At 34.4% G+C, this 10,071-nt stretch overlaps 1 protein-coding gene across 1 annotated transcript; it reads left to right on the top strand.

Moving 5' to 3' along the window:
• The first annotated feature begins 258 nt into the window (after positions 1–258).
• Positions 259–9,425, top strand: LOC110639554 (uncharacterized). Its single transcript, XM_058139680.1, has 9 exons — positions 259–527; positions 948–1,046; positions 1,144–1,604; positions 2,500–2,566; positions 2,675–2,728; positions 3,171–3,239; positions 3,375–3,440; positions 3,529–3,597; positions 9,099–9,425. The coding sequence occupies exons 1-9, from the start codon at positions 417–419 to the stop codon at positions 9,183–9,185; spliced, it is 1,083 nt and encodes a 360-aa protein (XP_057995663.1). The 5' UTR covers positions 259–416; the 3' UTR covers positions 9,186–9,425.
• The last annotated feature ends 646 nt before the right edge of the window (positions 9,426–10,071 follow it).

Below are 10,071 nucleotides of genomic sequence, written 5' to 3'. Positions count from 1 at the left end.
TCAGTGAATTTTATTATATTACATAAGGTAATATCTCCCTAATTTATATGTATCACTTGAATTCGTACAATAAAATTCTTATATATATATATATATATTTACAGACCTTATATGTTTTATAAAAGAAATAAATATAGATTTTAAAAAAATATATATGGACAGATATAAAGTCTACCCAAAGAAATTTGCTTTTAAAGCATAATTCTATCCTGAGATTAAAAAGGAAAAAAATGACATATTTTCATTTTGAACTGGAGCGCGTGTGCACGCGCGTTCTATTATCAGTAGCAGTGGGCACTAGGGGGGAGAAATTGCAGAGGCGCGGTAGATCACAGGGCCAAAAGGACGACCTACGCCCCAATATGCAATTTCGGTCGAACAGATAGATTAGAATTCAGATTAAAGTAACTGAGGAAATGACGGTAGACGACGATAACTCTATATACGTTGGTGGGCTTCCTTACAATGCTACCGAAGACACTGTTCGGAGAGTATTCGGTCCCTACGGCGCCATCGTCGCCGTTAAGGTATCATTAACACTCTTCGACTACTCTTTCTTTCCCAAATCGTGCTTCTAGTTTTCTGCCACTCCTTTTTTTTTGGGGCAAATTTTTATATATATTTTAATGCGATTAGGGGTTTCTGTGACTTCTTTTTTCATTTGTTCCATAAACAATTTATTTATCTGAGTTTAATCTGTGATTTTTTGAGAATATGTTGAATTGTATTCGAATAATCTTGTAGGGAAGATAATTTTTACTGGGTTACTGGATAGAAGGTTCTTATTTCGTAGGGCAGAAGGGTCTTTAGAAGCCAAGCCGTTACTACCATATAGTTTCTTATCCATTTATCAAAGCAGAAATAGTCCATTTCTGGTTGACCAAGTTTGTTAATGCCTTTGGCCTGCAGATTATTAATGACCATGGAACAAGAGGAAAATGCTATGGATTATTAATGACCATGGAACAAGAGGAAAATGCTATGGATTTGTTACTTTTAGAAATCCAAGATCAGTAATTGATGCAATCAATGACATGAATGGCAAGGTATCTGCTTTCTTCTTTCTTATTTTTTCAACTTATAGGGTGTTCATATAGTTGGTTTCACATTTTTGAACTTTGATATTGTTATGCTTGTAAATAGACAATCGATGGCCGTGTTGTAAGAGTAAATGGAGTGAATACTAGAGGGGGGAGATCAAATTTTGGTCGAGATCGATTTCGACATAATATGGAGAGGGGCGTGGAGTGGGATAGGGGCAGAGATCGAGAAAGGGATTATGATCGTGATAGGGACAGGTATAGGGAACGAAATAGTGATAGGTCCAGAGAGCGTGCCAGGTCTTGGGACCGTGATGAAGATGAGGAAAGGCGATGTGAGCTTGCACACGATCGTGGTCAGGCAAGGGATGGTTTCTTGGATCGAGATCATAGCCGAGAGAAAGATCCTGTTGGTAATGAACAAGAAGAAGGAAGGAACAGCAATTGGAATCGGGAAAGAGGCCGTGATTTACATTGGGATCGAGACAAGGAGATGGATGGAACCAACGGTGATCATGAACTTGCTGACAAGGATAAAGATCCAGAATTGGGGAAACAGAATGAGTAATATAGTTCCTCCTTTTCAATCAAATTTTAGTACCTTTCAGTTATTTTTTCTCATTGAAAACTTGTAGAAGGTTAATTATGTGTTGTTTGTATGCACAACATTGGTTGCTTCATTGCATTCTTTGGAGTTTTCCTTGCATGGATCCTGCCATGGATGCTGCCACCTGACCAAAAAGGAAAAAATTGAAAAGTTCTTAACATAAATGTAATTATGTACTTATGAACCTTAAGAAGGGTAAAAAAAGTTGAAGAGTTAGTGCTGTAATTATGAATATGTTATATGTCTATTGCTGGCTCTTTCCGATACAGTGGGAATGAAAGTTGCAGTTATGCAATATGAAGCTAACTGAGTCATATCTTCATGTGCTTTCTTTTTAGAGCTTGAGCAAGTTTATTATCTTAATTTAACGCACTACCCATTGATGGACCATAGAGGAATTTTTGGGAAAGCGCAATTGAAAGGGATTATACCGCTTCCAAGAAACTATTTGGCTTTGATTAGCATTCTGATTAAAGTTTGGTCCATCTGTTGTCATAACACACATATGGTTGTGAAATGTTCCATGTGATGGTCATGCACAAATATGCTTATTCTAAAATTGTAAAGCACTTATGCTATTCATGGTTTGCTTAGTACTAATTTAAAATCCTATGACAGAAGCAGTAATTAAGACAAATATTTGTTTCTACATCATATGTATCAGATATTAATGGTTAATAAAATCTGAACGTCTGTAGCCTTTATGCCTGTCTTGCCGTATAAGTAGCATGTGCTATGTTTGATTGTAAAGTCAGATTAGAATCATCTTTCTCCTGAGACAAAACTGAAGGAAGCTTTTCATGTTTGCACATCAGGTTGAGATTGACTTTGCCATACCTTTTCCTTTGACAGTTCTAGATATAATGATCAACGTAGTGGGGAAATGTCTTCAGATTCAAGTGATGAATACAATGACGAGGTAAGCTTACAGTTACATATTTTGAATAAAGTATATGCATAAGCAATTATGCATTGCTGAATTTGAGGTACTTAAAATCAGTACTATTTTTTTTCCCCTCTTCGTCAGGCAAAAGAAAGATTGGAGAGATCAATTCAGAGGCGTGATGAACTTAAAAAGGAGGTCTGAAATCAAAGAGACGCCATTCTTTGTATTTTGTCACATTAATTATGGCTGAAAGCATACATCCTATTTCATGCAGCCAAAAATTTTGACAAACATACATACACATGTCCTATCCATACTACATACATTTGGAGTCGAGTTGTTCTTGCTTACACTCGGGTGTATACAACTATTCAATCTACAAATAACACATAATCTAAAATCATGGTATGTTGATTACCTATTGGTTGGGTGTATAAATCAAGTTATACACTTGGGTGTAGGGAAGAGTTTTCCTTTGGATTCATGGTGTACTTCCAAGTTTGCAAAGGTTGATTTTGCAACCTTTCTTAGGGACCATCATAATCATTTATCTATGATATCTCTGCACATTGTGGCATTTTGTTAAAAAGAAACAATTGTTAAAAAAAGGAAAGGCTAAATTTTAGTGCCTAATCAGATTTCTGAGATAGAAGAGAGGTTAGAAGACAAGCAGCAACTTGTTTCAAATTTGCGTAAAAGAACTCAGGTATGTGTTTTCTAATTACATAACAATTTTTTTTCAGTCCACACTGTTCCATCCTGTGCTTGTTGCTATTCCAAACGAGTTTTATAAACAAGCCTTGCTTTTCATCCCCACTTAGAATTTTAATGGTGAATACAGAAACTGGAGGATGCATTGATTGCTGCAAAGAAGCGCACTTCACACAATAAGATGCAATTGACCAAGGTAATGACTAATGTTACCAATTGGACTATTGAAACGTTTTTGTGCTGTTGCTCTGGTTTTGTAATTGCATGTTGGGAATAATCTGCAGCTGCATAAATGTTTTCTGCAAGTTAAAGAATACTCTGAAAGACTTAAGAGTTGTGAGCAGGAACTTCAGGTCAGCCTCTGTCAATTATATGTGCATTGAAGTGTGCAATGTTTATCAATCTAATGTTCCACTTAATTGTTTCTAGTTTGTGTCCCTCATGCCATTTTTTGCATGTTGGGCAATTCTGCTATTACAGTATCTCATTTTTGTAAATCAATGCCTTGCATATTCCATTTTCTTATCAAAAGAAGCAGGCTTGCTTTCTTATATGATTAGTTCCTTCCCATTTTGTTTGCTCACCTATTACTGCGACTATGTGGTTGTTGAATTTTTTTCTTTTTGTTTTTTAAATAGGTAGCTTGTTTCAATTTTGATCTTGTACAATGCATTAGTACATGTGCTGCATGCATGTGATACAGAATTTCATATATATTCTTGCACAATTATCATGTGTTGCATGAGTATTTTAGAGGTCGACAAGATGCTATACTCTCCCACTGCCAGCAGCATTTCTAGACGTAGCAACATATTCTTGCAACTTGAATTGTATTTTCTCAAGGCCTTTAGAAGCATGGAAACATGTAGTGCTTCATGTGCCCTCCTCAAGCTGACTTCGTCAGAGAGAACCATTTAGGAAAAATCACTACTTTGATTATTGTGCTTCATCTCTTTCTTCTTCTTCTTCCTCCTCCTCCTTCCTCCTCTCTTCAAGGAAGTGCTTGGGCTTCTATACATGACCCCTGCATCTAATTACCTTGAGTCATCTGGATATATTGTATCAGCCGTCTCTCAACTTATGTGATTAATTTATTTTAGTTACGCAATTTCAATTTGTTAAATAAAATCTCTCAATTTTAGTTTTGTTTCAGAAAATATCCCCCTGACCTACAATAGCAGGTTTCCAAGTTTAAAAGAATAAAATTACCATTTTGCTTTCTTTTCCTTCTTTTTCTCTTTCTTACCTTTATCATTAATTCAATTAATTAATAATTATTATCAATAAAATTATTTTATTTTTAACTAAATTTATTAATAAAATTATTAATTATGTATATGTTATTTATTGTTAACTAAAATTTAATTTGTAACATGGAAAAATAATAATATAATAATAAATTTTAAATTTTAAAATAATATTTTATTAGTATATGATATTTTATCAATATTTTAGTTTATATATAAACAAAAATAAAAATAATGATTTATAGATTTATTTTGATTAAATATTAATTTAGTGTTAGTTAAAAGGAAAAAAGAAAATGAATATGAGAATCTGCTACAGTAGGAAGGGATTTTCTAAAACAAAGCTAAAGTTGAGAAACTTTATTTTAACAAATTAAAATTAAGCGCCTGAAATGAAATAACTACCTAAGTTGAGGAGCGGTCAATGCATTTACCCTAGCATAAAAATTAGGCTGACACCCCAATTAGTATTTCATTAGATTAGTAATTACATATCTTTACATAAAGATATTCTTTAAAACTTAACTCAACTCAACTTAACTAAGCCTTTATCCCAAAAATTTGGGGTCAGCTATATGGATTCGCTTTCTCTACTATAAACGATTTTGGGTTAAATCTTCAGAAATTTGTAACGCTTTTAGGTCATGTTGTACTACTCTCCTCCAAGTCAATTTAGGTCTACCCCTTTTTTTCTTTCTATCCTCTAACCTAATGTGCTCTACTTGTCTAACTGGAGCCTCCGTATGTCTACGCTTCACATGACCAAACCACCTCAATCTCCCTTCTCTCAACTTATCCTCAATAGGTACCACTCATACCTTTTCTCTAATACTCTCATTACGGACTTTATCTAGTCTAGTATGGCCACTCATCCACCTTAATATTCTCATCTCTGCAACTCTTATCTTAGACGCATACGATTCCTTCAATGCCCAACACTTACTACCATATAACATAGCCGGTCGTATGGCTGTACGGTAAAATTTTCCTTTCAACTTATTGGGAATCTTGCGATCAAATAAAACTCCCGTAGCACATCTCCACTTCAACCATCCTGCTTTAATCCTATGACTAACGTCCTCCTTACATACTCCATCTACTTGAAGGATTGAGCCGAGATATTTAAAGTGATTACTTTGGGACAGTACCACTCCATCCAAACTAACTCCTTTCCTATCACCAGTTTGACCTTCGCTGAACTTGCAATGCATGTATTCTGTCTTCGTTCTACTTAACTTAAAGCCCTTTGACTCTAGAGTACTTCTCCAAAGCTCTAGCTTTCTACTGACTCCTTCTTGCGTCTCAACTATCAGAACAATATCATCCGCAAACATCATGCACCAAGGAATACTCTCTTGTATATGTTTCGTCAATTCATCTAAAACTAATATAAAAAGGTAAGGGCTTATAGCTGATCCTTGGTGTAATCCAATTGAGATCGGAAAATCTCTTGTGTTCCCTCCCACTGTGCGCACAATAGTACTTGCTCCTTCATACATATCTTTCAACACTTGTATGTACCTAATAGATACCCTCTTTTGTTCTAACACACTCCATAGGACATCTTTTGGAATACTATCATAAGCCTTCTCTAAATCAATAAAAACCATGTGTAGATCTTTCTTCACATCTCTATATTTCTCCATCAAGCTTCTAATGAGAAAGATCGCTTCCATAGTTGAACGACCGGGCATGAAGCCAAATTGATTGAGAGAGATAGAAGTATCACGACGTAGTCGATGCTCCACAACTCTTTCCTACAACTTCATAGTATGGCTCATGAAATTAATTACCCTATAGTTCGAGCAACTCTGTATGTCTCCCTTATTTTTAAAAATAGGTACTAAAATACTCCTCCTCCTCCATTTATCAGGCATTTTCTTTAGAGTTTAGAATCTTATTAAATAATTTAGTTAACCATGCCACTCCCATATCTCCCAAATACCTCCACACTTCAATTGGTATTCCATCGGGTCCACAGGTTTTACCCACTTTCATTCTCTTAAGTGCTTCTTTTACTTCTAAAGATCTAATCCTTCTAGTATAATTCACATTCTTTTCTATCGTTTTATAGTCTATATTCACACTATTACCATTTTGACTATTATTAAAGAGATCATTAAGATAATTTCTCCATCTTTCTTTAATGTCCTCATCTTTCACCAACACTTTTCCTTATTTATCCTTAATGCACCTAACTTGATTGAGATCTTGACATTTTCTTTCTCTCTTCCTTGCTAATCTAAAAATATATTTCTCCCCTTCTTTAGTTCCAAGTTTCTCATATAACTTTTCAAAGGCCTGTGCTCTTGCTTGACTAACTGCATTTTTTGCCTCTTTCTTTGCTATCTTGTACTGTTCATATGCCTTATTATTATCACATTTAGGTAATTTCTTATACCATTCTTTTTTTCTCTTCACTGCCTTTTGTACTTTCTCATTCAACCACCATCTCTTTTGAGAGTGGTCCATGTCCTTTAGACTCTCCAAGTACTTTTCTGGCTACTTCTCTAATTTTTGATGCCATTTGTATCCACATATCATTGGCCTCCATATTCAGCTTCCATGCTTCGGACTCGAGAAGCTCATTTTTGAACTTTACTTGCTTTACTCCTTTGAACTCCCACCACTTTGTTCGAGCTACACTATCTCTTCTGACCTTACTTGAATTGTTCCTAAACTTGACATCCAAGACCACTAACCGATGTTGACTTGTTAAAGCCTCTCCTGGAATGACCTTGCAATCCTTGCATAGAGCTCTATTTGTCTTACTGGTTAAAAGGAAATCGATTTGGCTTCTATGTTGCCCACTTTTGAAAGTCACTAAATGTGAGTCTCTTTTTATAAAGTGGTTATTTGCTAGTATTAGGTCGTATGCCATAGCAAAATCTAGGATGTTTTTTCCCTCCTCATTTCGACTGCCAAAACCAAAACCTCCATAAACATTCTCATAGCCTTGTCTATCACTTCGTACATGTCCATTCAAATCTTCACCAATGAAAATATTCTCTTCATTTGGTATGCTTTGCATTAAATCATCTATATCTTTCCAAAACCTTTGTTTACTCTCACTATCTAGTCCTATTTGTGGGGCATAAGCACTAACTACATTTATTGTTTTTCCTTTTAGTACTAGCTTTACTAGTATAATTCTATCTCCTACTCTTTTCACAGCTATTACAGCGTCTTTCAATGTTCTGTCTATGATTATGCCCACTCCGTTCTTATTTCTCTCCTTTTCGGTAAACCACAGTTTGTATCCTGAATTACCCACTTCTTTGCTTTTCTCTCCTACCCATTTAGTCTCATGAATGCAAGCAATATTCACCCTTCTCCTTTCCAAGGTATCCACAAGCTCCATTAATTTTCTTGTAAGTGATCCAACATTTCAAGTACCAACTCTGATCCTCTTCCTATCTTGTTCCTTCCTAATTTGTCTCTTTTTATGATATCTTTTATTATTTTTTATGTCTATCTTGTGTTCTGTTCCACTATCTGTTCTACTGTCTATCCTATGGACTAACTTTTTTACCCACACCCGTCCATGATGTGGGAACCCTTGCTCACTTAACACCACAACCGGGCGCTGGCCTAGCGTGTCGCTTTCGGTGAACGCCCTACACCCTTGCGTATTTCTCACTACACCCGGGCTCCGATGTAGCGCGTCATTAGTAGAGGACGCCCCAACGTTTATATCATTTGAATCCATATCATAAGGTGTGACGAAATTTTTACGCTAGTTGTCACCTACCGCAACCCTCCTCCTTTATCTGGGCTTGGGACCGGCTAAGTGCAAACTACTTAGACGGAGTTACATAAAGATATTCTTTAATAAAGCTTAATGAATCCAAACAGTGGAACTAGCTTTGATTCCAGTAAATATTTATCCAAGAAAATTTTTTAAAGTACATGGACGAAATGATGTGAAAGTTAGACTTGTATTCCGCAACTTGAAATCTCGAAGGGAAAATCAGCATGTGACATTTTCTAAATGGGCAAATTAACAGTCATGTTGAGAACAATAAAGTGGGTTTCAAGTATTTAGGAAAGGTCAAAATGTTGCGACTTCACTTTCTTGTGAGCTTCAGGCCCTATCTGATGATGATTGACAGTTTTGTGGTCATTTAATCTACCGAGAAGATAATGAAATATGCAGGTGGAGTTTTTGATTGGTTGCTTGGCTGAATTAATATATTCTGCCACAGCCAATACTTTACCTAAAATCTAAGTGCAGAACTCAGAAAACAAGACAAAAGAAAGCTTGGTTTTAATATGTGTATGGGTTGCATGCAAATTATACTCTGTTGTGGGGTCATAGTGCATAATGGTGATACAAATATGATATTAAGAATAATATATATGTATGTCTGGTTTGGCATGTTTTAAGATGAGGCACATCTCCTAGTTTATGTCAATGACCGTGAATATTTTTCTGGACTTGGTAAACTCTGGTGATCCCCTAGGATGAGGTCCTAGGCTCTTGTGGCACTTAATTTTTCTCATCTGATCATGGAAGTGGTAATCATGATGGCAAAACAAAACATTCAACTCATAAACCTTTTCTTTAGCAAAACAAAACATTCAACTCATAAACCTTTTTTTTGCAGTCTCTTGTTGATTCAGCAATGGTAGAAGGTGATGTGGCTGATGACGTTGGAATAAGGGATGGAGTCCTAATAAACGGCAATGCTTGATTTTGGTGCGGAAGTTTAGTGAAAAGATTTTCTTCATGGACGAAGATATGTACTATGTAATGTTTGACTGCACAGTAACTTTGATGTAATTTCGGTTTTTTTAACTAAGTATAGCACATTCCAATTTGAGATATCTTACTATCAATCCTTACTGTCATCTTTTCTGATTCCATCATGATCACATCCTGTAGTTTTTGATAATTAAACTCTTAAATGGTTTATATTTTAGTCATGTTCATTGACACAGGTTGTCTATCCTACATTTTGGATTTTTTGGTTTTATACAATTAGTTCTAATTGAGACTTAAATTCGTCACAATCTTAAATATGACTCCAGTATTATTAGTTAAAGTTGATTAATTACATTTTGGATTTTAAGTTTCAATTAGCTTATATATCTTCATTCGGTCTTCCCAGGGGCCTGGACTCAGTGCTATGTGCTTGATCTTTTAAATATGAATAAATTACAAATTAGTGTTTGAAAAATGTCAAAAATTTTATACTTTGCTTTTTTCTTTTATGAATAATAATTTAGTATATGAGATATATACTGTTAATATAAAATAATTTAATTTCTGAAGTTTTATTTTATATTAACAAGATGCTTCTTACGGTTTGTTTAAAAAAAAAAAACTTCTTAATTAGATTTTATATTTAAGTAATTATATTATTTTATTTTATATTTAACTAATTATATATTTTATAAAATATTAAATATTTTTATATATTATAATTATTTAAATATAAAATAATAAAAATAATTAATTAAATAATAATATGCTTTTTCAAATAGTAGAAAAATATTTAATAACAAATGATAAGTTCTATTAAATTTTTTAAGATGTTTTCCATATTAGCTAGTAAGAGAACTTCTTTATTTTTATTT

Source organism: Hevea brasiliensis, chromosome 17 (genome assembly GCF_030052815.1).
Source record: "Hevea brasiliensis isolate MT/VB/25A 57/8 chromosome 17, ASM3005281v1, whole genome shotgun sequence".
Classification (NCBI taxonomy): domain Eukaryota; kingdom Viridiplantae; phylum Streptophyta; class Magnoliopsida; order Malpighiales; family Euphorbiaceae; genus Hevea; species Hevea brasiliensis.
This window is presented reverse-complemented; position numbering and strand designations above follow the sequence as displayed.